Raw genomic sequence first — 27,673 nt, forward strand, 5'->3', positions numbered from 1 at the left:
GAGGCTATAAGTATTCAACCCTTTTGTTATGGCAAGCCTAAATAAGTTCAGGAGTAAAAATGTGCTTAACAACTCACATAATAGGTTGCATGGAGTTTATTGGCTGTGATAAGAGAAAACTGAGATTGTAGTTACTACAAAATACTAACCTAATTGACAGAGTGAAAAGGAAGCCTGTACAGAATACAGCATTCAAAAACATGCATCCTGTTTGCAACAAGGCACTAAAGTAAAACTGCAAAAAAAGGACTTTTTTTTCCCCTGAAGAAAGTGTTACGTTTGGGGTAAATCCAATACAACAAATTACAGAGTACCACTTCATATTTTCAAGCATAGTAGTTGCTGCAACATGTTATGCTTGTAATCGTTAGGGACTGGGGAGTTTCAGGGTAATAAAGAAACAGAATTGAGCTTAGCACAGAAAAATCTGAAGAAAACCTGATTTCCACCAGACACTAAGATGAATTCACCTTTCAGCAGGACAATAACCTAAAACACAAGGCCAAATAAACACTGGAGTTGCTTACCAAGAAGACAGTGAATGTTCCTGAGTGGCCGAGTTAGTTTACTCAAATCTACGCCAATACCTGAAAAGGGTTCTCTAGCAATGATCAACAACCAATTTGACAGAGCTTGAAGAATTTAGAAAATAATAAAATGGGCAAATGTTGCACAATCCAGGTGTGGAAAGCTCTTAGAGACTTACCCAGAAAGACTCACAGCTGTAATCACTAACAAAGGTGCTTCCACAAAGTAATGACTCAGGGGTGTGAAAACGTTAGATATTTCAGTATTTAATTTAATACATTTGCAAAAATCTCTAAAAACATGCATTCACGTTGTCATTATGGGATATTGTGTGCAGTAGATGTGATCAAAAAAATGTAGTTAATCCATTTGGAATTCAGGCTGTAACAAAAAGTGGAATAAGTCAAGGGGTATGAATACTTTGATGGCACTGTACCACTTATCAATACCAATGTACATTGGAACATGATCAAGAGACATTCCGAGGGTGTTTTAGGGATATGCAAAAAACATTTCAAATTCACATGCGTATAATACACACTTGTACAAGTGTGAAATAGGACAAATGTAAGCACACCCACCCAATTATTATTACATTGTGTACTTTGCAAGAAGTAGCAGAGGAGCTTCACATAATAGAATCATAGCAAACCAACTACTGTTTGGATCCAATGCAAGTCAGATTTTAGCCACAGGTTTGCAGTAATGGGAAATATAAATACATGAGATTTAGAGGTAACATACTCTGCAGTGTTCAACAGTAAATACTGTACATAAATCACAGCTCATGCGCTCTCACAAATTAGTGTTCATCCATACAATCCCTCCCTACAACTTAAACCACACAGTCTTACTCTCCAACCACACTGATCGACCAAAAAAAAAAAAATACCACCCATGCTCCTAGTTGTGCTTGGTCAGTGAGTGCCTCAATCACCATGCAGTGCCTGGCAAGCAGACCGGAGTGAATGTGCTTTCAAATATATTTCAAAAATATATATAATTTTTATTTTTTAAAGTCCCTCAAAAGTTTCATCGCCACATGCAAGTGTGTTATATCATAGATGTATGGGTGCCTAAACTAAGGTGGTACGGCAACGAGGGAGTATCCACAGCTTCCTGTACCATTCTGAAATTATACAGTAGTGTGGTTGGAAACAAACGAAAGGCAACAAGCCAGCTTATGTTATGAGCTTATGAGAGATATCAGTGCAGCAGTGTGATGAAGTCAGACTGGTCACATACTTTTTGGTTATGTAGTGTATGTGGACACCTGCTCGTCGAACATCTCATTACAAAATCATGGACAATAATATGGAGTTGGTCCCCCCTTTGCTGCTATAACAGCCTCCACTCTTCTGGGAAGGCTTTCCACTAGATGTTGGAGCATTGCTGCAGGAACTTGCTTCCATTCAGCCAAAAAAGCATTACTGAGGTCGGGCACTGATGTTGGGCGATTGGGTCTGGCTCGCAGTCGGCGTTCCAATTCATCCCAAAGGTGTTTTTAATGAAGTAGAGGTCAGGGCTCTGTGCAAACCATTTCTAGATATTTCTCACTTTGTGCACAGGAGCATTGTCATGCTGAAACGGGAAAGGGCCTTCCCCAAACTGTTGCCACAAAGTTGGAAGCACAGAATTGTCTAAAATGTCAGTATGCTGTAGTGTTAAGATTTCCCTTCACTGGAAGTAGCCTGAAGACCCAGATCTTTATTCCTCCTCCACCAAACTTTAGTTGGCACTATGCATTCGGGCAGGTAGCGTTCTCCTGGCAGCCGCCAAACCCACATTTGTCTGTCGCACTGCCAGATGGTGAAGTGTGATCCATCACTCCAGAGAACGCGTTTCCACTGCTCCAGAGTGCAATGACGACAAGCTTTACACTACTCCAGCCAACGCTTGACATTGCGCATGGTGATCTTAGGCTTGTGTGTGGCTGCTCGCTTTGGAAACCCATTTCAAGAAGCTCCCGATGAACAGTTCTTGTGCTGATGTTGCTTCCAGAGGCAGTTTGAAAGTTGGTGGTGAGTGTTGCACCCGAGGACAGACGATTGTTACATGATACGAATCTTCAGCACTTGGCGGTCCCGTTCTGTGAGCATGTGTGGCCTACCACTTTGCGGCTGAGCTGTTGTTGCTCATAGACGTTTCCACTTCACAATAAAAAAAAATAAAGTTGACCGGGGCAGTTATAGCAGGGCAGAAATTTGACAAACTGACTGGTTGGAAAGGTGGCATCCTATGACAGTGCCAGGTTGAAAGTCACTGAACTCTTTAGCAAGGCCATTCTCCTGCCAATGTTTGTTTATGGAGATTGCATGGCGGTGTGCTCGATTCCATACACCTGCCAGCAACGGGTGTGGCCGAAATAGCCGAATCCACTCATTTGAAGGGGTATCCACATACTTTGTATATATAATGTCCTTTAACATTTCTAACACTTGCCTCGCTATACTGGATGGTGAATTAAACCACACTAATAAACCCACAGAAACTAATAAGCAGAGGCACAATAACATGACAGTCATTCTTCATTCCAATATCTTTCTTGCCAACTATGTAAACTACATAGAATTGAGTTCCACATTAATGTTAGTAAGGCTTTATATCAATGAAGTAAATTGGGTTTGATTGATAGCGCAGATATCATTTACATAGGTGTTACTTAAGCATTTCTTGTAGTTATAATTTGCTGTACAAATTTCTTTGTAGGCTAGGTAAAATGTTACTGGCAAGATGGAATATATCAACTTACAAAAAGTTTTGTTTACACACACACACACGATTAGTTAAATCCATTGTGAGTTGAGCTCAGAGTATCTAATAACACATCAATCTTATAGTTCAAGAGCACTGGACTGTGAACAATCCTGGGAGTTCAATGTATGGAATGCAAATCAGTCTGCCGTTGGTGGAAGTAATGTGTCAACACTAACAATATGTTAATACATTTGGGTCCAGCAGCAAAACTGATGCATTTTGCAGTTGAAAAACTTTCCCAATCTTGATTGATGACGACAACAAAAGTGACTATGAAGAATGTTCAACCTTGAGACTCAACATCCTGGCCAAACAGTCCAATCAAATCACCAAGAAGCAGGGCTTTTGCCAAGTCTAGCCCTGGACTTCACATAAAGAAAAAACACATTCCTTTTTTGGTTCAGGATTAAGACAGTTCTATGTGAGAAAGCTGTCACAGAGAGGCATTGTGTTGGTCCCGTATAGTTCATTGGTCTCTGTTACCAATACAAAATGCTACTGTAGCAATGTTCACGCTCCTAAAAACAGACCAAAAGCACATCAACATTGTAGCTTGAATCTAACAGGTGATCGTGAGAGCACCTGACAGCTTTATCCCTTATGATGTAGCTAGTGTTTTTCATTTAACTGCTCAATAACTAGTGTTTCTAAACTAGTGTTTCTAAAAAGCTTCACTTCGATTTCTCCAAAGATGCTTTGAAAGCATGGAGCATTGAAACAGTTTCATTGAGACATTTTTGCTACAACCTCTCTTAGGAAGTCAGTGATGCGATTTAAACAGGCACTTAATCCATGATAAAAGATGAACCTGCACCTGACAAAGTGTTCCATTTGTCCCTCTTATTTCCATAGAAAATAAGTGCCATGAACATACTACACACAATGGGTATGGTTTGGCTGAAACACTTTGGATAACCCCTTGGCTAGAAGAGTAAAGGCTGGGTGCAAGGCACAACGACTGGGAGAGTCTGTAGCATGTTCTCCAACTGGTTTAACCAGATCATTTGGATTAAGGGTCATCTCAACCGGGTTATCCAGTAATGGATCAGAGTAAAAATAGAATCCCCAACAGAGCAGGCCCTGAATAGGTGCTTGAAGTGCCCTTAAGCTGTGTGTCCATCACACTTAAGGTGTCAGTGAAAAGGGCAAGACTGTTCACAATAGCAATATTATGAATATCTTGCAGTGAGCTTATTTGTATGTTTCTTATGGCGATTCAAAACTAGCAGGCCTCTAGACCAGAGACAGAGTGGCCGGTGTATGGCACGGCTGTGGCACAGTGGTTCAGTGACGTGAGCTATAACACCAGAGTTGAATGTTGAGTTGAAGTGTTGGAGGCGCAGTGAGGTCAGAGGAGCTTCCGAGCAGGGCTGCAGGTTGTGCTTGCAGTGTTGGGTGGGGAAATCACATCAGGTCTCAAAGTACTTGTAGATGGCCGTGACGTAGGTCATCACACTCTGCCAGTCTGGTCTCTCAGTACTGGCCATCTCATTGAGGTCCTGCAGCAGAGAATGAGACCACGGGGGTGACAGAAGCTTTGTCGTTAAGACACATAATGCCTTGGAAAAAGTCCTTGCCATTTGTTCATCTTTGTATCATTTATTTATATAAAAACTTGAAATAACATGCTGTTGTTGTCTAGGTCAGAGTTCCACAATCTGACTAGAAATAACTGTGGAGGTCAGAAAAGTGCTTTTGTGGCATGAATTCTGAAAATAAGAGCTTGCATCTTCTATTTCTGGAACCAAGTGAACCCATAAAACAAATGTCAGGACAATTCACACAGGGCCTGCTTTATACCTAGCTATGGATAGTGATATACACTCATGTGAGGACTTATTTTGTAAAAAGGGCTAAAATAGCAGTACAGGTGATACTATGAAACTGCACCTGCAAGCCTGCTCAATGAAGGCAGTTTCATCCTAAAGATCCTCTCTACAGGAGTCTGCCTATAAGAGCCTATACAGTCCACAATCTCAATGCCTCACAGAAAACATACCATCCTCAACATGCAATAGAATAGCAGGCCACAATTCACAACCTTGCCAGTGACATTGTGGTGATTTTTAGAGGTGAAATGAGCCTGAAAGATTCTCTATTCAAAATGTTATTTTCTTTTAAGCTGTCAGATATAGTTTTGAATATAATCCTGTGAAAATATTCAGTTCAGTTAATCTTTCACTTACCAGAGTGGACTTGATCCCCACACTCTCTGCAGCCTGGAAGGCTAGTGTGAAATTTCGCCTCTAAAGATAGGGAGACAAAAACACACTATAATGATCCCTGATGACAGATTAATGAGACAACTGTAAACAATAGCTAGGTTCTCATCCAATTGGTGAGAGATTTATGTAAATATTAAAAAATCTACATAAAACAATATGCACATTTTTCCACCAGAGTTTCCATCAAACTTACATGGTGCAGATAAAGTACGTGCGTTCCGACACGGTGCAGATAAAGTACGCGCGTTCCGACATGGTGCAGATAAAGTACGTGCGTTCCGACATGGTGCAGATAAAGTACGCGCGTTCCGACATGGTGCAGATAAAGTACGCGCGTTCCGACATGGTGCAGATAAAGTACGTGCGTTCCGACATGGTGCAGATAAAGTACGCGCGTTCCGACATGGTGCAGATAAAGTACGTGCGTTCCGACATGGTGCAGATAAAGTACGCGCGTTCCGACATGGTGCAGATAAAGTACGCGCGTTCCGACATGGTGCAGATAAAGTACGCGCGTTCCGACACGGTGCAGATAAAGTACGCGCGTTCCGACACGGTGCAGATAAAGTACGCGCGTTCCGACATGGTGCAGATAAAGTACGTGCGTTCCGACACGGTGCAGATAAAGTACGCGCGTTCCGACATGGTGCAGATAAAGTACGTGCGTTCCGACATGGTGCAGATAAAGTACGCGCGTTCCGACATGGTGCAGATAAAGTACGTGCGTTCCGACATGGTGCAGATAAAGTACGTGCGTTCCGACATGGTGCAGATAAAGTACGTGCGTTCCGACATGGTGCAGATAAAGTACGTGCGTTCCGACATGGTGCAGATAAAGTACGTGCGTTCCGACATGGTGCAGATAAAGTACGCGCGTTCCGACATGGTGCAGATAAAGTACGCGCGTTCCGACACGGTGCAGATAAAGTACGCGCGTTCCGACACGGTGCAGATAAAGTACGCGCGTTCCGACACGGTGCAGATAAAGTACGCGCGTTCCGACACGGTGCAGATAAAGTACGCGCGTTCCGACATGGTGCAGATAAAGTACGCGCGTTCCGACATGGTGCAGATAAAGTATGCGCGTTCCGACCCGGTGCAGATAAAGTATGTGCGTTCCGACATGGTGCAGATAAAGTATGTGCGTTCCGACACGGTGCAGATAAAGTATGTGCGTTCCGACACGGTGCAGATAAAGTATGTGCGTTCCGACACGGTGCAGATAAAGTATGTGCGTTCCGACACGGTGCAGATAAAGTATGTGCGTTCCGACACGGTGCAGATAAAGTATGTGCGTTCCGACACGGTGCAGATAAAGTACGTGCGTTCCGACACGGTGCAGATAAAGTATGTGCGTTCCGACACGGTGCAGATAAAGTATGTGCGTTCCGACATGGTGCAGATAAAGTATGTGCGTTCCGACACGGTGCAGATAAAGTATGTGCGTTCCGACACGGTGCAGATAAAGTACGTGCGTTCCGACACGGTGCAGATAAAGTATGTGCGTTCCGACACGGTGCAGATAAAGTATGTGCGTTCCGACACGGTGCAGATAAAGTATGTGCGTTCCGACACGGTGCAGATAAAGTATGTGCGTTCCGACACGGTGCAGATAAAGTAGGTGCGTTCCGACATGGTGCAGATAAAGTACGCGCGTTCCGACATGGTGCAGATAAAGTACGTGCGTTCCGACATGGTGCAGATAAAGTACGTGCGTTCCGACATGGTGCAGATAAAGTACGTGCGTTCCGACATGGTGCAGATAAAGTACGTGCGTTCCGACATGGTGCAGATAAAGTACGTGCGTTCCGACACGGTGCAGATAAAGTACGTGCGTTCCGACACGGTGCAGATAAAGTACGTGCGTTCCGACACGGTGCAGATAAAGTACGTGCGTTCCGACATGGTGCAGATAAAGTATGTGCGTTCCGACATGGTGCAGATAAAGTATGTGCGTTCCGACATGGTGCACATAAAGTATGTGCGTTCCGACATGGTGCAGATAAAGTATGTGCGTTCCGACATGGTGCACATAAAAATGACTTGTGGTTATGTTCCCATGTACCGAATAAAAAAACTAAGTTAAAATGGGCTTCCATCGCAACTTCAACTCTAATGATGATTTTGTCACAAAAATTAATAAATAGCAAACTTGCACAACCTGGTTTTAGCACACGCTCTCTAGACTTGGCTGAAAGTGGACAGGGGGTTATATGATTTTAAAAGAGCAAGAATTTTATTTAATATTTGGCAGCCGAGCACCGATCATCATGTCATCAGCATTCACATAATAGCCTACCTTTGATATTTAGCCTATTGTAAATTTGCATGATTACCGTACACTTAACCACAAATAAACTTTTGATGCTTTTCCGCGTGGTGGTGGTAGGCCCATATTATCTTGTGACTCCGAGTTTACTTCGATATGATGTTATTATATCAATATTTGCACATAAAGGCATTTCCACTGCATTTCTTGAATAATTCATTTTAGTCACAAAAAGATCCCACCAGGTCGAACAAAACAAATTGTCTATCGACATTTGTGAATTTGCACCAACATTTCCTGTTTCCATAAGCCCTGTTGTGACTTATTTTAGTCAGGTAATTCTTCCACATGTAATGGTTGGATGGAAATCTGGATATAGTTCTTTGACACATTGTTACTCATCATCATCACCACCATAGTAGGAGGTAGGCTTGCCTTGTCCTGGCTCGTGAGCTCCTGGTAGGGGATGTGAGCAGGCAGGTAGGTGTGTAGCACAGCACAGAACGCAAGGCCGTCGTTCCAGCTGCTGCTGAAGTTTGTTATGTCGATGTTCTGCCAGAAAGAGGGGCAAATGGTTATTTTCATTGTAGTGCAAATGTACAGTGTAAAGACATGTGGGATGAAGGAGGAGTTTGGTATTGATAATACAATATATAACTGGGTCAGGTCCCAGACGTTGGTCCTAAAAGCACCATGCTGCTTCATCCTACTGGTGGCTATAATGTCTCAAATAAACAGGCTTGTGTTCCCCAAGAACAAGAGGTTTTATGAGAATGACCTCGTTTCTCTGAAGGATGAGGTCGTATACACTGAGTGTACAAAACATTAAGAACACATTGCAAATATTGAATTGCACCTCTTTTTGCCCTCAGAACAGTCTCAATGCATCAGGTCATGCACTCTACAAGGCGTCGAAAGCGTTCCACAGGGATGCTGGCCCATGTTGACGCCAATGCTTCCCACAGTTGTGTCAAGTTGGCTGGATGTCCTTTGGGTGGGGGACCATTCTTGATACACAAGGGAAACTTTTGAGTGTGAAAAACCCAGCAGCGTTGCAGTTCTTGACACATCACATTTACATAAGTATTTAGATCCTGTACTCAGAACTTTGTTGAAGCACCTTTGACAGCGATTACAGCCTTGAGTCTTCTTGGGTATGACGTTACAAGCTTGGCACACCTGTATTTGGGGTGTTTCTCCCATTCTTCTCTGCAGATCCTCTCAAGCTCTGTCAGGTTGGATGGTGAGCGTCGCTGCACAGCTATTTTCAGGTCATGTTTGATCGGGTTCAAGTCCGGGCTCTGGCTGGGCTACTCAAGGACATTCAGAGGCTTGTCCGGAAGCTACTCCTGCATTGTCATAGCTGTGTGCTTAGGGTCGTTGTCCTGTTGGAAGGGGAACCTTTGCCCAGTCGGAGGTCATGAGCGTTCTGGAACAGGTTTTCATCAAGGATCTCTGTACTTTGCTTTGTTCATCTTTCCCTCGATCCTGACTAGTCTCCCAGTCCCTGCCACTAAAAAACATCCCCACAGCGTGATGCTGCAACCTCCTTGCTTCACGGTAGGGATGGTGCCAGGTTTCCTCCAGATGTGACGCTTGGCATTCAGGCCAAAGAGTTCAGTCTTGGTTTCATCAGACCAGAGAATCGTGTTTCTCATGGTCAGTTTCCTTTAGGTGCCTTTTGGCAAACTCCAAGCGGGCTGTCATGTGGCTTTTACTGAGGACTGGTTTCTGTCTGGTGGAGTCCTTCTGGAAGGTTCTCCCAACTCCACAGAGGACCTCTGGAGCTCTGTCAGAGTAACCATCAGGTTCCTGGTCACCTCCCTGACCAAAGCCCTTCTCCCCCGATTTCTCAGTTTGGCCAGGTGGCCAGCTCTAGGAAGGGTCTTGGTGGCTCCAAACTTCTTCCATTTAAGAATGATGGAAGCCACTGTGTTCTTGGAGACCTTCAATGCTGCAGAAATGTTTTGGTACCCTTCCCCAGATCTGTGCCTCGACACAAGCCTGTCTCTGAGCTCTACGGACAATTATTTTGACCTCATAGCTTGGTTTTTGCTCTGGAAGCGAAATAAACTCACACCTGTTTTGGCGAGATGCTGGTTAGTGGAGTAGAACACTTGAAAAAGGAGAGCTGCACACCCTAGGAGCTCAGATAAAATAATTAAATAACCAACATTGACAGACAAGCGGTCTTCATCATTGGTTTTTGCTCTGACATGCACGGTCAACTGTGGGACCTTATATAGACAGGTGTGTGCCTTTCCAAATCATGTCCAATCAATTTAATTTACCACAGGTGGACTCCAGTCAAGTTGTAGAAACATCACAAGGATGATCAATGGAAACAGGATGCACCTGAGCTCAATTTCAAGTCTCATAGCAAAGGGTCTGAATACTTATGTTAATAAGGTAATGGTTTTTGAAATGTTCAAAATGTCTAAAAACCTGTTTTCGCTTTGTCATTATTGGATACTGTGCGTAGAGTTTTTATTTATCTATCAACTTTAAAATAAGGCTGTAACAAAATGTGGAAAAAGGTCATTACCTTCCAAATGCACTGTAAATCTTTTGTCTTGCCCATTCACCTTCTAAATGGCACACATACTGTACACAATCCATGTCTCAATTGTCTCAAGGCTTAAAAGTCCTTCTTTAACCCATCTCCTACCCTTCATACACTGATTGAAGTGGATTTAACAAGTGACATTTATAAGGGATCATAGCTTTCACCTGGTCAGTCTATGTCATGAAAGCGCTGGTGTTATTAAATGTTTTGTATACTTAGTGTATGCTGATTGAGTATGATGTGTCTGCTCAAGTTAATCTGACCAGATGAAACGATCAATCAAATATATTTTATAAAGCCTTTTTACATCAGCAGCTGTCACAAAGTGCTTATACAGATATAGCAATGCAGACGTAGAAGCACAGGGGCTAGGAAAAACTCCCTAGAAAGACAGGAACCTAGAGAGGAACCAGGCTCAGAGGGGTGGCCAGTTCTCTTCTGGCTTTGCCGGCTGGAGATTAAAAGAGTACATGACCATTAAGGCCAGATAGTTCAAGATGTTCAAACGTTCATAGATGACCAGCAGATAAGATGACTAGCAGGGTAAAATAATAATCAGTGGTTATAGAGGGTGTAACAGGTCAGCACCTCAGGAGTAAATGTAAGTTGGCTTTTCATAGCCGAGCACTTAGTTGGTCGAGACAGCAAGTGTGGTAGAGAGGAAGAGTGCGATAGAAACTAGATTTCTGTTAGCACATTATAATCCTGGCAGGATTGTTTCCTCAGCTACAACAACAACAAAATAATTCCCCACAAAAAACAAAGATGGTTAGTTTCCATCCCACTAGCGCAATGCATTACATCCCAATGCTCTCCTCCCAGCCAGGCAAACCACAGCTTTTCTGTCAGGCAGTTGAAAAGGACGTGTGTAATTTGGCACAATTCCCGAAGAGGACCTCTGTAAAGGGGGAACCATGACGACCATTCACTCTCTGCACCAGAACCAACAAGACCATTGAAAACAAAGCTGTTTCAATATGATAGACTGAGTCTTAAAAACATGCCCTAGATAGCAAATTCAACAAATCAATATAGTTGATTTATAGTAGCTAAATGTTTACTCCCTCTCTGGATGACGCTTGAAGCCGTTCCCAGGCACTGTTGGTCCAATCCCATGCTTTAGAGTAGGAGAGGAACCATAAGGACAACACAATAAAACTGACAAGTCCTCATAACATCGAGAATGGTTTAGGACTTGAAAAGGAGAGCATAAAGGATGCACTGATATAGGTGTCAGAGAGGGGCTTTTAAAACTCAATCAACTAGACTCTGGAGGAATAAAGGACATTCTGATGCTATTCAACACTATTGAATTAGACTGTCATTAATGAACCTCACACCAGATATTTTAACTTCTAAAAAAAAAAAAAACATCCATTGGATCAGTCTCACTGTTGAGATATTTAACTAAATAAATGATTATCAACAGGCGAGTCAGTGACATGAGAGGTGAAATGACCCGAGATATCATTCTCATCCCAACCCGTCTGTTCTGACTGAACAACACATACCTGGTACCCCTCAGTCTTCTTCTGGCACCACTTGAGCAGTGCGTTCCTCTTGGAACCCCCATACTCCCGGGCCAGGGCTGAGAGGGGGTCCTTCCGCTCCTCTCTGAACACACATCTCATAGGAAAGGGCAGAGAGTCATTTGAATTAATACACATATCCAGATTCCATGTACCTGGCTAGTCCACAAAGTCCATTGAAGCCTAAATGCTATAGTCAAAATCAGTGTTGTAGTACTCGAGACCGGTCTCCAGACCACACAGAGTGTCTCAGCCTCGACTAGGTCTCGGACAAATCAGGACTCGTCATTTCTTCCCGAGACCATTAATAATTATCAGCTCCTATTCAGTAAGCGCATAAAACCACTTCATCAGGCCTACTATCCACACTTAATTTAGGACACATTAATAGCTTTTTACCTACCTGGGCTTCCTACTTTAACATTACTGTCCTTTACTTCTGTTGAAAAAATATTCTCAAGCTTTGTTTGCGCTCGCCAGAATTTCCTTGCTTTGCTAGCATTCTCACTATTAGTAAGTTGAGACTGGGGAAGTTGTAGAGTGGCTCCCTATTTGCCCTCAGCTTGCATTCTGAATGTCTAAATATAAACACACAGAAACACTGGACATTTTCAACTCTTATTATGGTGGCGATTTGACACAATTACAATCATGGTCTTGAATTGGACTTTCTGTGCATTTTTCTGGTCCGGTCTTGACACACTCTCGAACCCCTCCCGGTCTTGGGTTTGACTCGATTGAATCAGTCTAGCTTTAAGTGGTCTCGAAAACAAAACTGGTAAAAATAGAATGTTAACCATACAAAGGACTTAGTGGACTCCTATGTATGGTATGAAAGTATGGCGCTGGTAAGGCTGTTACCGGAGGCGGCTGCGTGCAGTGGGGGTGACGGAGGCGGTGGGAGAGGAGGAGGACAGGGAGGAAGCAGAGCCCAAGGCCATCAGAGAAGACGAGGTGCCACCCTCAGGGGCAGAGATGTCCCTCTTCATCTCCTCACTGCTCCTGCGGGACACTGGCCACCACACAAACAGACAACCATACAGTGTGGCTGACACGTCTTCACAGCAAGTGACACCTCAAAAGTCTGATCTGTGCTGTGTGTGCATGGTAGGGGAAGCAATTCAATCAAATATTTTGTCAAATGTCATTGATTTCTTTCTCAAAATGCACTTAATTTTACTGGCAACCATTTAGAAGAATTGCGGATTTATTTCAAGGTCGATTCCTATTTCCATGACTTTGATACCTGATATGGCCATGGCCTTAGATGAGTCCATGTTTGAGACCCTCTGCAGAGCAGAGGCAGGGCGGCTGGCAGAGGAGCCCCTAAGATGATGCTCTGCTGTGGAGGGAAGGACAGTGGCAATATTAACAACCCCACAACCAGTCAAGAAACAAAAAGGACTTTCAAGCAAGAGGGATGTGGGGTCAAAAGCAACATTCCAGGCCTGGAACTGTCAAGCACCATGGAAGGAAGTTAATTTTCCATGCAAGAAAACAGCCGGGGACATTAAACGAAACATTGGAGGCTGTGACCACTATAGTACGTTCAGGGCTTCATGTTTACCCACCCATGGTGCTTTGTTACACCTCCCTCACCATATTAAAGTCAACATGAAGCTCTGCTGACTGACTGCACGCTCGCCTCCTCAGGGGCGAATTACACCAACCCCCCTGCTTGAGGCAAGGCACCACCACACTCACTGAGATATAGCCACATAATATGAGGACTCACTGAGGTCTAATGTCCAAGATGAAATTGTATTATTTTCCTGTGACATTAAAACGCCTCTCTCATTTTGTTCAAGAGAGACCGAATGAGATCCAGACACGGAGCTTGGTTTGTGCTACTGACTCACCTGGCATGCTGATGTCTGTGTAGCTGGGCCTTTTGTCATTCAGAGAGGAGAGGGGTTTGGCTGCTGAGATGGACCCAGTTATGGACTGTCTCTGAAATAGACCAACAATCATTTGATTAAAACTCTCACATACAAAATGTCTTCATCCTCCCAACAGAAGTAGCCTACTGTTTGCCATTTCTGGAAAAAGGCCCAGCTTGAGGAGATCATTTTGACAGCAGCACTAGCAGCCAGCCACTGGCAATAATCCTGTGACTGCAGAGGAGGTAAAAAAAAGAAAGATGCAACAACAAGACTGAAGACTTATGAAAGTTGTATATGAGGAAACAGAAAAGCCCATCTCCCCCTGAACTCTGATCCTTTTATATGAGAACACCAGATTCTCTACTAGAATAATGCATGTAAAATATAGAAGGCTCAGATTTCCCCCTCTTATCCACAGTATTACATGGCCTGACTGAATGTGTCCGTCTACTGTTTAGCACCGCAAAGTTCATGACAAAGGTAGTAGTCCTTGAGCCATGAAGCTCATTATGTTCTCAAAAATGTGTGAGAGTTTAAAACATGAGAAAAAAAAATGTATGGGGCAATTTAATGCACTGAGAAAGAATCTATGGATGATGTGGATGCACTGATAGTAAGTCACTCTGGATAAGATAATCCACAAAATTACCAAAATGTAAGTGAAGGGAAAGTGGGGTAATGGAATTAGAGTGATGGGACAATACTCTCAATCAAAAACTCTATGTCTGTTCCATCTCACGGTCTGTGTATGAGGCAAGCCCAGCTGTGACAAAGTGCCAGAAGAGGAAATGCCCCCTGTAGAGTATTGGAGGTCTATAAACACTGTGAATATAGAACAACTCTTTAACTACTGCACAGCTCCCCATCCTACACTGCTCTGGTGGGTTCTAAAAACACTCCATTTGATCTAGACCTTGGTAAGTAGTTCTGTGTGAATGACTGGTCTAGTGTAAGCCAGGGATTCTGTGTGTGTGTTTGACCAGATGCCTACATTTAGAGCTCGCTATGCTTATAAAACACACTGAAATGGGTCAGTGGGTCAAATGTTCTAGGTGATATACCTGCATGGGTGTGATGGCGGCAGCAGGAGGGGTCTTCATGGGGCTGGGGCTCAGGGGAGTGCGTGGTAATGTGACAGCAGGGGCAGCGGTCGGGGGGACTAGGCCTGTTGTGAACAGAAGAAGACACAAATCAGTCACATCAGGTAGAAATCCCACAGTAATAGAACTACACTGTATAAGGAGCAGTGATGCTTGGTAGGCTCATTACTAGGAATGTACAGGTCAAATTAGAAGTCAGAAAAGGGGTCCATATCTTACACTCGCAGGTTGGGGTACCTTGTGAGGAGGCATTGTCGAAGCTCTTGATGAGGGTTTTGACGGTGGGAGAGGGCTCTGAGGTGGTAGAGGAGCGACGGCTCAGGCCCATACCCTGCCTCAGTGCAGCCAGATCCCTCTCCACTGCATTCATGTAGTTATACACCCTGCCCCTCTCCTCATCCTGCCTGAGGAGACAAACAAAAACACACACATACAGACCAAGGCACATCAGGTGTCACATCACCCATTTCATGGTTATGAAAATACAGACCAGCACATCCAGCTTGATCAATGTGACTATCACTTTTAAACCCAAACCTGCAGATACATCTCCCTTAATGGCCTCCAACTGCTCTTAAACGCAAGTAAAACTAAATGCATGCTATTCAACCGATCACTGCCCGCACCTGCCCGCCCGTCCAGCATCACTACTCTGGACGACTCGGACTTAGAATATGTGGACAACTACAAATACCTAGGTGTCTGGTTAGACTCACATTAAGCATCTCCAATCCAAAATTAAATCTAGAATCGGCTTCCTATTTCACAACAAAGCATCCTTCACTCATGCATGCCGATCCTCGACTTCGGTGATGTAATCTATAAAATAGCCTAGAACACTCTACTCAACAAACTGGATGCAGTCTATCACATTGCCATCCGTTTTGTCACCAAAGCCCCATATACTACCCACCATTGCGACCTGTACACTCACGTTGGTTGGCCCTCGCTTCATACTCGTCGCCAAACCCACTGGCTACAGGTTATCTACAAGTCTCTGCTAGGTAAAGCCCCACCTTATCTCTGCTCACCATAGCAGCACCCACTCATAGCACATGCTCCAGCAGGTATATCTCACTGGTCACCCCCAAAGCCAATTCCTCCTTTGGTCACCTCACCTTCCAGTTCTCTGCTGCCAATGACTGGAACAAACTGCAAAAATCTCTTAAGCTGGAGACACATATCTCCCTCACTAGCTTTAAGCATCTGCTGTCAGGGCAGCTCACAGATCACTGCACCTGTACATTGCCCATCTGTAAACAGCCCATCTATCTACCTACCTCATCCCCATACTGTATTTATTTATTTAGCTCCTTTGCACCCCAGTATCTCTACTTGCACATTCATCTTCTGCACATCTACCATTCCAGTGTTTAATTGCTATATTGTAATTACTTTGCCGCCATGGCCTATTTATTGCCCATATCTTACCTCATTTGCACTCACTGTATATAGACTTTTTGTTTTCTTTGTTCTACTGTATTATTGACTATGTTTGTTTATTCCACGTGTAACTCTGTTGTTGAATTGTGTCGAATTGCTATGCTTTATCTTGGCCAGGTCGCAGTTGCAACTAGCCTACCTGGTTAAATTATTTTATTTTTTTAAATGATCACAATACAGCTGGCGTCGGCTGACGAGACACTTGGAATCAAGCACAGCGTGTTCCTCAGTGTCTCTTACTTGCGGTTCTTGACTTCCTCCAGCTCCTTGCCCAGCTTCTCGTTCTTCTCCTGGGCCTCGCGGAGACGGTGACGCATATCCCCAATCTCCTCCTGTGCTTCCGACTTGATGTCATTAGCGATGACCACGGCCGTCTGCAGATCAGCCTGGAACTGACGCCACTCTGCCGACTCTTCCTGAACACACACAGCGAAACAAAACAAACAAGCGCATCATGAGATACGGCCCTCAATACTGAGGCTGAATTTTTTGGGGGGAACCAAACGTCATTATATTGCTTTCTAGTGAATTCCAGTTGTAATGAACATGGCCCAAACCATAGTGCTGCTGTGCTTGACCGTGTCAGTGAACCCTGGTCCTCAGATGGCCCTGTCCACTCACCCTCAGCCTCCGGTGGAGGATCTTAATCTCCCGCTCCATGTCATGCTTCTGGTCCTGCAGTTTTTTCACAGAGTCTGAGGGAGGAAGCAGATACATGGCTGAGTTCATGTGAACAGGCCACATGATATATTCACACGCAGCACAGGAAGATACGTGTGCCTTTTATTAGCCTGAGTGACTTATAACCACACAAATAAACAAAGGTGCAAGTACAGAAATCTCTTATTCTAACAGAGGACTATTCACACTTTCCTCAGGCTGCAAGAAGCCTGACAGCCACCATGTGGGCAAAAGTGGAAAATGCATTGTGTGGCTCCAGTGATATGATGACGTGGTTCTATGATGCTGTGCCATGTTTCCCCCCTGGGCCGAGCCCACTCACTCTCCAGGTCTGTGATGACGAGGTTGTCGTGGAGTTTGACTGCTCGGTGCTGCTCCACCTCATCCTCCAGCTCAAATATGGTCTCCTTCATGTCCCCGATCTCAGTCTCCTTCTCCAGCAGCTCACCGCGCTGTTTCTCCAGCCCACGCTTCTGCTCAGCCATCTGCTTCTGTACCTGTTCCTGGAAGTCCTGGTACTCCCCATCCAGCTGCACACACCACCCAGGACAGAAGAAATCAAACCTCTCATTCATTAACTAATGGCCCAAATGAATACTCATCCCCCCCAAACAGAAATTCAGTCAAAATAAAAATCTCATTGATTTAGACCAGTCCCCACGCTCGTCTCAGAGCAGTGCAAAACAGTGATAAAATAGTTGAAGACTTTTTCTTCTAACTTCAATATGCTCTTTAAATAAATAAGACTTACACCGCTTTTAACAGCACATTACTCAACACTAGTGAGACTCATGTCGCCTACGGTAGACCTACAGTATATTGAAAAATATGAAGTGACTCTCCGCCAATAATTACATAGAGGATATTTCTGTTATTCACCAATATTTATTCCCCTAGTAATTTGTTATGGATCCATAACTAAATAAACATCGGCATTTTGAAAGAGTATTTTTATCATTATTTTATTAACGAAAGCATAAAGATGCCATTATTAGTTACATTGTTTTACTTTTAACGTGCAGACTGGCACTAAGCACCCCCCCTCCCCATGGGCTAGGTCGGTCTTCTGTGCGTGGCTCTGCGGCCCATCCCGTGCCCCCTGCCCTCGTGCCTTTAACCTTGCACCCTTTCAATGGATACAGCTGGAGAACTGCAAGGCAATCCCATTATGCGCCAATCAGGAGCCATGACCAATATATATTGTCCTGCTAATAACAGGGTTAATAATGTGCGCGAATATCCAAGGGGCTTTCATATAATTCTAAATGAATAATAAATCACTTTGTTTAAGCCAATAACAATATTTTGGAGATTTGTTTTCAAATAAAGTAAAATGAGCGAGAAAAGGGCCCTTCTTGAACACGGGGTGCGATATTTACTCATTTGTTATTTAGAATGGATTTATTTCTACTGAGTCATTCTGATGGCAGAGTCAGGATTTGACAAAAATAGCATGAATTCAAAGACCCATCCTGCCTGGTGTCAATGGTATAGGCTGGTGGCGGTGGTCTACCGCCATCTGATCTGCAGCAACTATGCGATGCCATCACATCAGCATAGACCAACATTCCTGTGGATCTTTTCCAACTTGTAGAATCCATGCCCCAAATAATTCAGGCTGTTCTGGAGGAAAAGGTGGGTCTGTCCCAGTACTAGATGGGTGTACCTAATAAACTGACCAGTGAGTGCATAAAGCAGACAGATGCATTTCAATGAAAGCTTTAAAGTAACTGTCCAGTGAAAATGTAACTTTTAAAAGTTCATATTCTGTTAACTCATACCCAAATAATGTTGTTGACTCATCCTATAAGCACCAATTAAAGAAAACAAATACTTAAACCCCACCTAAAAAATGCTTTCTATTTCCTCATAACGTGATGTCATGTTGGCTCATTTGCTGAGCTGGCCAATCAGCTGTTTACTTGTCATGAATATTCTTAATGACCAGTATACGGCCACACTATTCTGCTGTTGGGTACGACCCATACCATTCAAACACAGAAAAGCTGATTTTTAACATACTTAATTAAAAAAAATTGGAAGGAAAACTATTTCACTCATAATGAATTAAAAACACTGGACAGTTACTTTAAGGTGGTATAGAGGAAAGTGGACTTTTATGAACTTTTCACAAGTTGGATACAGGAGACAGAAGCAACCATCAAAAGGGTTGGATGAAGGAAAATGTACTACCTCTGTAGGATAGTGTGTGCGTGGACTCACCTTATTGAGGGTGTCCTGCAGCCTGGTGACATCACTGCAGGCGTGGCCCAGGTCCTCCTGCAGTTTGGCAGCCCTGCCCTCTGCCTCCTCCTTGTCCAGCCGAACACCCTCCAGCAGCTGGCAGATGTCACTCTTGTCTCCAGAGTTGTGGATGGAGTAGAGCTCAGCCACCTTCTGCCTCTCCTGGTCCAGCTGGGCCCTGCAGCGGCTCAGCTCTACCTGGTCACTGCTCACCGCCGCCTTGTACTCCTCCAGCGCTGCCACCATGGCCCCCCGGTCCTGCCTCTCTGACTCCATGATGCGCTCCATGTGGTGGTTTCTCTCCTTCAGAGCGCCGATCAACTCCTGGGCCTCGGCGTTGTCCTGCTCAGCCATCTTCAGTGTGTTGCTGAGGTGCTGCTGCACCCCCAGTAGCTGCTCCCTGTCGAAACGGGCGTTGTCGGCCAGGTCCACGTAGCGCTGCTCCAGCTCCATGTAGCGGCCGCTCTTGATGTCCTCCTCCAGGACGTAGGACACGTGGTGATCGTCCAGCAGAGAGCGGAAGTACTCAATCTGCCGGCCGTAGTGCTCCAGCTTGTCGCTCTGCTGACACAGAGAGTCCATGAGGATTACCTTCTCTTCCCCTAGCCTTTCATTCTCTCCATTCAGCTCCTGGGTGATCTGCTGCAGGTCAGCCAGCTCCTGTAGTGTGGCCTGCAGCTCCTCGGCCGTGCTGTGCTGGTTCTCCTCCATTTGGTGGATTCGCTCTGTCAGGCAGGCCAAAGACACCTCGCTGGCGTTGCCGCTGCTGCCCCGGCACGAGCGTTCTCGGCTGGGCAGGCTCTCAGACTCGGAGGAGGAGGAGGCTCCGGAGGGGGCGTCCAGGGCGTCGTCGCTGGATGTGACACCCTGGTAGACCTCGCTGGACTCACTGTCCAAGTTGTCCAATGAACCACCGTGCTGTTGGTCCGTCAGCAGGTCCTCCAGGGAGCCCAGAGCAGAGCCCTCCACAGAGGACATAAGGGTACCAGTGCACCTGCCATCGCTGTGTCTGCTGCTGGCAGCCAGGTCTGGGCTCAGGGAGGCGTAGTTAAAGAGCTTGTCAGAGCCATCCAGCCTCTGCTCCAGGGAGAAGCCCAGCGCGTTGAGCCGGTCCTTCAGCATGCGGTTCTCACTCTTCAACAGGTTCAGCTCCTCACGGATGGCATGGTTCTGCTCCTGCAGTAGGAGCAGCGTGGACTCCACGTCCGCTGCTGTGATGGCCGACACCTCCCTCTCCAGGGACTTCTCCTCCCCCCTTCCGCCTTCTCCCTCCTCTGGGGGCACCTCTTCCCGACCCAGGCCCAGCTGAGCCCTCATATCTCTCAGCTCACTGCGTAGGTGCAGGATCTCCACGTCTTTGCTCTTGGCCAAACCCAGCAGGTCCTCCACCTTGGCCTCCAGGGCCACCTTGTCACTGATCTGGCTGTCTGATTTAGACTTGTTCATGCGGCCCTCTGACTCTGCTAGCTGCTGGCTGCGAGAGCGCTTTCCCTGGGCCACATCTCCCTGCCCTGCCCCTGATGACTGCTTCTTACTAGGCGATGTTCTGGATGTCCGCAGACGATCCCTTGATGAGTTGGGCTCCTTGGAGGTTGAGGACGTCACACGTTTGGCTGAGGAACCTTGTAAAGAGAGAGAAGAGAGCAAGCATGAAATGCAGAGTAATAATAAATATTATGAAAATATACTAGAGCATTAGAGGTTAGTCAACTAATATAAAGATATAAACAAATAATACCTGTGCTAGTCTTTGGTTTACTGTCTGGGTTACCATTGCTGTTCCCCGTGGAGGCAGTCCTCTTATTCTTGGTCACAGTGCGGTTCGTAGCTGGAGTTCCCCCTGCCATTGCTGCTAGCAGATCATCATTGCTTTTAACCTGGAGAACAATCACATGAGAAAGATCACTTTAATACCACTCCCACTGATCCAGCCAGCCACCAGAAGAATAACTTAGCAATGTTCGGTACTATGGTAAACATGTACAAATGGGTGTTAGCCATTGTATTTTTAAGCAATAAAGCATGGGGGGGTGGGGGGGGTGGTATATGGCCAAAATAAAACACAGCTAAGGGCTGTTCTTAGGCACGACACAACGTAATTAGAGCAGTAACAAGAAATGTTTTGTCATACCCATGCTATACGGTCTGATATACCATGGCTAATTAGCATTCAGAGCTCGAACCATCCAGTTTCTAATACATAATATGGTAGAAGTGTACCTGTCTTAGTAACAAAAAGTATAGTGAGATAATAGAAGTGTACCTTTGACAGTGGTGCTGTTGTGGTGGTCTTGGCTGCAGCCTTGCCGGTGGTTCCTGTAGCAGTGCCTTCAGTCTTCCCCCTCTCTCCACTCTGAGCCTTAGTCCCCACCGGCCTGCCTGTCTTCTTCATACTGGGCTCTCTGATGCCCATACATTTACACCTCAGTGTGGACACACAAGAGGTTACGGACAACACATCAGTGGAAAGATTACAATCAACTACATTTCATTGAAACAATTTCCATAAAAAGGAAAACACCTTATCTCCACAAGTCTGGAAAACAAGGCTTTCTCCTCTGGAATTCATCTTGCTCAGGCTCAGGTTTCCTGACTGTCATCTCCACTAGACGGAAGTCACTGGCTGGTTTGGGTCTAACTGGGGGTGTTGTAAAAAATAGGCTAGGTGTTGCGCACAAGAAGATTTGACTTTTTGTCTTCAGGGAATGGTTGTGTAACATTGCAAGAGAATAGCACTGAGAATAGCCTAAAAATAAACTAAATCTGCTAAATGGGTGAACCAATTAGTGGGATAATGGCTTTCCAAAAGGATCGGCAAGGCAATACAGTTCTTAGAGAAATGGACATAGTTTAAATTTAAATTATACTGTCGGAGACGAGGGGGAGGGGGTGTCTCAGTAAAACCTTTCTTCTGTATGCTCTCCCCTAAGATTCCTACGATCGAACCCAACCTGCTGCTTCTGGCTATACTATACCTCACTGCATAGCCTATGTGACCATTAACCAAAACAGTCTTTCTGGGTATCTTTGTGCCTGCTCTTAAGATGGGTGCAGATGGAAGTACCAACTCTCTGCCTGGAAAGTCTCTCATTGTTTAATCAATTAAGAAGACAAAAAGTTAAGAGTAAATATTATACTTGCTTCATTTGAAAATATAAATGACATAGGGAGCATTTTTGGTTAAAGACAATTATCTGTGCCTGTGACAAAGTGAACTTTTCCTAAACTCTTTTGTTTGGCGTATTAAGAAATTCCAACTTGAAGCCAAAACTCTTTCAATTCTCTTTCGTCTTTAGACTAACTGACATAATCCATCAAAAAGAGTTGCAAATAAAGAGAACACGCCGTCTGGTCCTTGTGCTGGAGTTATGAGATCTTTCCAGAGCTTCTAACAGTTCCCCGTTGTCCTCCCTCACCTCATTTATGGCAGAGCAGCAGAGGGCTTGTGCTCATGAGGAGTGGGCCTAAACTCTGCCTAATGTCTCTCAGCTGTGCGCAAGTGTGTGTGTGTGTGTTGCAACCCTGTGGTGGGGAGGTGCTTGTTTATTCAGACCCCCCATTGAAATATATCTAGTGTACACATTCCTGAACAGCCAGAGGGCAAAGAGACAGGCCAGACCGTGAATGTTGAAATAACTAAAGGGAAATACAATACAGTAACATAAACATTCCACTTATTGGCAGTATTAATGTAAAAATTAGCATTGGAATATTCCTTTACAGTTGCCCCTATAATGCAAAACAAAAACACAGAAATAGGGACATCTTGCAACAATGAGTGTTCTTACTGAAGCCTATACATTCCAGTCAGGTGTGCGTAGGCCTGTTCTCACCTCCATCTGACCTCTGTTTGGATTGTGCAATGCATATTGCCAGCTGCTGACATGGGCTCTCAACACACATACTGGGTAGGCTACAGTTGTCTGTAGCAGTTGTCTGTAGCTCAGATGTGAGTCAAACCAGATCACCCAAACACACAACCTGGACCTAGAGGCTGCTCTTTTCTGTAACTATGAATGAATGGGACTGGGTGACAGAGACTGGGGAATAAACTGACCTTCAGTCTATGCTCACTCTTCATAGAGTAACATGATGGAATGTCTTCTGTAGACCATCAGGTTCAGGTGTGAAGTAATACTTCAATGCCTTTCTTATAGTCAACATACACTGAGTATACTAACCTCTGATCTCACAGTCAAACATCTTCCAAAGCCGAAGAGCCAGTCCTAACAGATCCAACCAAGACATTTTTCCTTTTAAGATCACAAGGTCCAACCGAAATGTGACTTCCACTTCATCTCAACCCGTCCAAAAGATACACATACCTCTACAGGATAGGAGAGGTTGGAGGAGGGGGCTGCCACACTGGGCACCTGTGGAGCAGTTGTTTTGGGGGGTTAAGAGCCTTTCTCAAGGGCACAACAGCTGGCAATGGTATTTAGGATTTGATACCAGCAGCAACCCTCCAGTTGCCAGCTCACTTCAGACCAGAGATTTGACCTGGCAACCCTCTGGTGACCCCCTGAAAAGTGGTGCACCATTCCCAGGGGTACTCCAATACCGGGTAGATGCTGAACAAGGCAGTTAACCCACTGTTCCTAGGCCGTCATTGTAAATAAGAATTTGTTCTTAACTGACTTGCCCAGTTAAATAAAGGTTAAATAAATAAGTGGAGCAACTCCCATTTCCCACTCCCTATTTAATAAGTAATCCCCCAACGGGGGATGTATTAGATAAACTGATAAGAACAGATACTACACTTGATTAGGGTTGCAAAATTCTGGGTAGGGAAATCAGGGAATTTATTGAAAGTTCCTGAATTTTGCAACCCTACACTTGATCTTAGCCAAGTTAACCCTATCATGTACCTATTATGCTGGATTGGGAAACACTGTGCTATGCAGTGAAAACAACAGAAAACATGGCTAGGACCGTCTTGTATGGGAGGTTAGGGGATTTTGGTGAACATGCACAAACATATTCTGTTTAAAGGGGGAATTGGCTCTGGAAGCCAAAACAGCCAAATACTCCCTCTAAATCGATTCTCAATTATGGTCCAGTTCTAGAAACATAAATCCCTCTATTTTCATATCATGTCAAAATATTTTCACAAATCCAAAATACACCCTGACTGTTTTAACCCGCTTTAACACATTTGCAGCCACCAGTATTTTTCAGTGACAACTTTGTGGCATCGTTCTTCCGTTTACAGGTGTTCGGAGACACAGATAGCTAATTAGAACAGATCTTCCATCTGTTTTCCGTAAACAAGCGCTGTAACATGGAAATATGACCATGTGGGAACACTAACCCTATAAAAGGCGTGTATCAATTAAACTTTTTGTATTATTACTCGCTGATATGAAAGATAAGGTTTCAAAACCGTACCGCGAGCGATGGTGTTCAGACCGAGCATTGCGGCTCTTAACAAAACTTACCCTACAGAAGCCTTCGTCCAATGACTTATATATAATGGAACTGAGTGTCATGACCAAGGGCTAGTGCTGAGGGAACCTCCAGCTTTAGGAATGTGCTTTGTTTGGCAGGGGTTTCCTTTCAAACTGCAAGAGGAACATTTCCAAGAACTGAAGATTTTTCACTTTGGGACATTTTTCCAAAAGGCAGGCTGCAGAGACACGGAGGAGTAGGCTAGGCCTAATACCTATTGCATAAGTCACATTCCTTGGACAAGACATTGAAGAGCAGATCATAAAAATATAGCTTAATGATGCACTACGCAGAAATTTCCCCACCATTTCCTGGTTGGTGGGGCCTAAAATTCTAATAGTTCACTTAATTTCAGTTTGTGACAAAACAAGCTAGTGTAGAGAATCATTGTACCATCTAAACCGCTGTGAAATATATTTTCCATAACCAAAAATATTGTATTAACAGCTGGTGTACAAAACCAAAACAATACTGAACAACAATATAAAATGCAGTGTTGGTCCCATGTTTCATGAGCTGAAATAAAAGATCCCAGATATTTTCCATACGCACAAAAAGCTTATTTCTCAAATGTGGTGCACAAATTTGTTTCTGTCGCCATTAGTGTGCATTTCTCTTTTGTCAAGATAATCCATCCACCTGACAGGTGTGGAATATCAAGAAGCTAATTAAACAGCATGATCATTACACAGGTGCAGCTTGTGCTGGGGACAACAAAAGGCCACTAAAATGTGCCGTTTTGTCACAACACAATGCCACAAATGTCTCAAGTTGAGGGAGCGTGCAATTGGCATGCTAACTGCAGGAATGTCCACCAAAGCTGTTGGCAGAGAATTTAATGTTAATTTCTCGATCATAAGAAAAACGTTGTTTTATAGAGACTTTGGCAGTACGCCCGACCGGCCTCACATCCGTAGACCACGTAACCACGGCAGCCCAGGAATTCCACATCCGTCTTCTTCAACTGCGGGATCGTCTGAGACCAGCCACCCGGACAGCTGATGAAACTAAGTATTTCTGTCTGTAATAAAGCCCTTTTGTGGGGAGAAACTCTTTCAGATTGGTTGGACCTGGCTCCCAGATTGGCCCCTGCCCTCCCATTGCCACGCCCCTGCCCAGTCATGTGAAATCCATAGATTAGGGCCTAATTAAATCTATTTCAATTGACTGATTTCCTTATATAAACTATAACTCAGTAAAATCGTTGCGTTTATATTTTTGTTCAGTATAAAATATGCAAAAACGAAACTTTAACAGCTTTTTAGACTTACTTTCAATGAGAATTACAGATTTAACATTTATGCGAGTTTGGTCGGGTTGCCCAAAAAGTATTATTTCATTACGTCAAATAAAGTTGTCAGGTAAAAGATCGACTCACAATTATTCTACTGTATGAGAACTGTGCGTTTTAACAAAAATAAGTATAGCCTTTAAAGAAATCTCTAAATTGCATGCGGTAATGAGTGACATGCTTCAAGTTCAAGGAATCAAACATTTAATTACATGACAATTGGTTACTAATGTAATGACATTTGAAATAGAGCAGTTGATAGAATGTCACCCAATTTACCTTGCTTGTCAGCTATCAATCTAATAGCTTGCTGCCAACATTTTGTTACCTAGCCAAACGCTTGTTTTCCCAGTGCTTGTATATGACTAACTAGCAGACATAGTTACGACAAGGACTACATTACTTTTAGCTCTATTTTCTAATCACGTTAGCTAGCCATCGTTTTAGCACGCAAATCAATCAATACAGCCACTCATGAGTTGTCAGCTAACGTAGCTAACCATTTAAGTTAGCTAACGTTAGCTGCGTCAAACTCTTCAGCTATAATACTAACTAATTAGCTAGACAAAAATACACCCACCTAGCTAGTTGAATGTTCCAGGAGACGTGAACGCTGCAAGGTTTTCATTAGCTTAACAGCTATCTAGCTGGCTAAAAGTCATACCTTGTTCTTGGCTTTTTCCATTTGATCCTTGAAGATTAAAGATGACTTCCGGGGTGCGAGTACATCTGAAGAAAGCTTTGTAGCCGAGACAGATAGCTACTGGAGATTATCCCAATATTTCCATTGCAGCTGCATTGGTCCATCTGACACGATGCTTTTCAGTTGTCAATGCAGCAGCAACTAACAGCAGCCTGATGCTTGCTTAGTCAGTGCAATCCGGGATCCTTGGGACGTCCCTACCCATACATTAAAACCCCTTCACAGAGCCTTGCCCTGGTCTGGAGAGCATCGTTCATAGATGCGTATTCTAGCCCTTCTATCTCCATCTTCTTCTTCTGTGGATTTTATATGGCTGTTGGCAACCAAACTATCTCCATCTAGAGCCCAACTCTAGTTGAGGGCAGGTTATACAGTATATATGAATGAGATGTATTTATTTTATTTCACCCTTATTTAACCAGGGTAGGCTAGTTGAGAACAAGTTCTCATTTGCAACAGCGACCTGGCCAAGATAAAGCAAAGCAGTTCGACACATACAACACAGAGTTACACATGGTATAAACAAAACGTACAATCAATAATAGGGTAGGAAAATCTATATACAGCATGTGCAAATGAGGTAGGATAAGAGAGGTAAGGCAATAAATAGGCCATGGTGGCCAAGTAATTACAATATAGCAATTACACACTGGAATGGTAGGATGTGCAGAGGATGAATGTGCAAGTTGAGATACTGGGGTGCAAAGGTGCAAGATAAATAAGTAAATAAATACAGTATGGGGATGAGGTAGATTGGATGGGCTATTTACAGATGAGCTATGTACAGGTGCAGTGATCTGTGAGCTGCTCTGACAGCTGGTGCTTAAAGCTAGTGAGGGAGGTAAGAGTCTCCAGCTTCAGAGATTTTTGCAGTTCGTTCCAGTCATTGGCAGCAGAGAACTGGAAGGAGAGGCGACCAAAGGAAGAATTGGCTTTGGGGGTGACCGTGAGATATACCTTCTGGAGCACGTGCTACGGGTGAGTGCTGCTATGGTGACCAGTGAGC

At 44.3% G+C, this 27,673-nt stretch overlaps 1 protein-coding gene and 1 pseudogene across 4 annotated transcripts; both read right to left on the reverse strand.

Moving 5' to 3' along the window:
• Positions 1-26,804, reverse strand: LOC139410804 (cytospin-A-like). 4 transcript variants are annotated; one of them, XM_071156327.1, is made up of 16 exons: positions 26,629-26,804; positions 21,489-21,648; positions 20,964-21,102; positions 19,205-20,847; positions 17,304-17,511; positions 16,922-16,995; positions 16,541-16,716; positions 15,077-15,261; positions 14,819-14,922; positions 13,734-13,824; positions 13,121-13,216; positions 12,736-12,886; positions 11,857-11,959; positions 8,215-8,331; positions 5,472-5,531; positions 1-4,784 (listed from the first exon to the last, which is right to left on the reverse strand). In XM_071156327.1, the coding sequence occupies exons 2-16, from the start codon at positions 21,636-21,638 to the stop codon at positions 4,695-4,697; spliced, it is 3,387 nt and encodes a 1,128-aa protein (XP_071012428.1). In that variant the 5' UTR covers positions 21,639-21,648; positions 26,629-26,804; the 3' UTR covers positions 1-4,694. The 4 variants fall into 4 exon arrangements, with proteins under 4 accessions (XP_071012428.1, XP_071012430.1, XP_071012429.1 ...); XM_071156329.1 differs by having other exon boundaries at positions 21,489-21,627; positions 26,545-26,804; XM_071156328.1 differs by lacking the exon at positions 26,629-26,804 and having other exon boundaries at positions 15,095-15,261; positions 21,489-21,743.
• On the reverse strand, positions 23,755-24,004 carry LOC139412520 (U2 spliceosomal RNA; annotated as a pseudogene).
• Positions 26,805-27,673: the final 869 nt, after the last annotated feature.

Source organism: Oncorhynchus clarkii, chromosome 6 (assembly GCF_045791955.1).
Source record: "Oncorhynchus clarkii lewisi isolate Uvic-CL-2024 chromosome 6, UVic_Ocla_1.0, whole genome shotgun sequence".
NCBI classification, from domain to species: domain Eukaryota; kingdom Metazoa; phylum Chordata; class Actinopteri; order Salmoniformes; family Salmonidae; genus Oncorhynchus; species Oncorhynchus clarkii.